The 1,154-nt window shown below is 44.3% G+C and overlaps 1 protein-coding gene across 1 annotated transcript in view; it reads right to left on the reverse strand.

The window, feature by feature from the left end:
* lactb2 (lactamase, beta 2) overlaps positions 1 to 358 on the reverse strand; it is a 6,414-nt gene extending 6,056 nt beyond the window's left edge. Inside the window, exon 1 of the mRNA XM_034888746.1 lies at positions 120 to 358. Coding sequence (XP_034744637.1) covers positions 120 to 241 — 122 coding nt within the window. The 5' untranslated portion in view covers positions 242 to 358. The remainder of the gene's footprint in view (positions 1 to 119) is intronic.
* Positions 359 to 1,154: the final 796 nt, after the last annotated feature.

Consider the following 1,154-nt stretch of genomic DNA (forward strand, 5'->3'; position numbering starts at 1 on the left):
AGAAGAGGATAGATAGAAGAGGACAGATAGAAGAGGACAGATAGAAGAGGACAGATAGAAGAGGACAGATAGAAGAGGCTAGCAGCTAGCTACGCTAACGCGGATGTGGGAGGTGTCACCTTTGGCCCGTGCCGACCAGGTACGTGTTGGTTCCCTGCAGGGTCATCGGTCCCGGGTTACAGCCCAAAACCCGGACCACTCTGGCAGACAGCTGCTCTATCCGAGGGAGGACAGCACTCATAGCTGGAGCCGATGATTAAATACATAAAACAACAAACCACACAAAGAGAAATACCAAACCTTCGTCCAACAGGATCTCTTAACGGAAACTGCATCTGAACAATGTTTACTTCCTGTTTGTCCCAAAGCAGCCTTCAAAATAAAAGCATCGCAGTAGGGGACAGTTGTTGTAACCATGGTGACACCATAGATTGTGTATTATTGTTGGAAAAAGGGACGACGGTTTGTAACATCCTATATTCCTCCGGTCAGAAACAAGCTGGAGGTAGGTCACTGGTTCCGTTCCGGTGTGTCTTCTCGCTGTCAGAACCACACAAGACTAGACAGAAACACAGACTATCAAAAGAAAACAGGAAACAGAACAAATAGTAGGCTAGTAGTATAATAGTAGCATATACCTAATCATTTTAAACATAACTACTTACACCATTGCTAAGATGATAACTAAGCTTTCATTTTGAGTATTTGATAAATGAATTAATATGTATTTCATACTGTGCCTGAACACTGACAGCTGTAACAGTAGAGTTACTGTATTTCTATCAATGTTTCATAAAACCACCTAAATGTAGTTTCCCACTAGGTGACACAGCACGGTGTACAATGAAGCAGTGGCTATTGCAATGTGAATGGTTCCTGATTTATTGTAAAATTGAAAACAGTGTAAGAAGTGTAAACCTTTAATGGAATATCTGTCATGATAAACGCCATCTGACCACACAAAATGTCAGTAGCAGAGAGGAGCCACTGGGGGGGGCCACGGTCCCGTCTGGTCATGGCGGCGTCACCTCCCACTGAGCCACTTCAGAAACATCCCAATGAGCTGTCACAGCCAGAGAAGGATGCTGCAGCTCCTCACAGCTCAAATGTCAGAGCCATCTATTCTGTTCTCAGTGTTCTCTTCACCCTGAAAG

The sequence above is a fragment of the Etheostoma cragini genome, chromosome 12 (assembly GCF_013103735.1).
Source record: "Etheostoma cragini isolate CJK2018 chromosome 12, CSU_Ecrag_1.0, whole genome shotgun sequence".
Classification (NCBI taxonomy): domain Eukaryota; kingdom Metazoa; phylum Chordata; class Actinopteri; order Perciformes; family Percidae; genus Etheostoma; species Etheostoma cragini.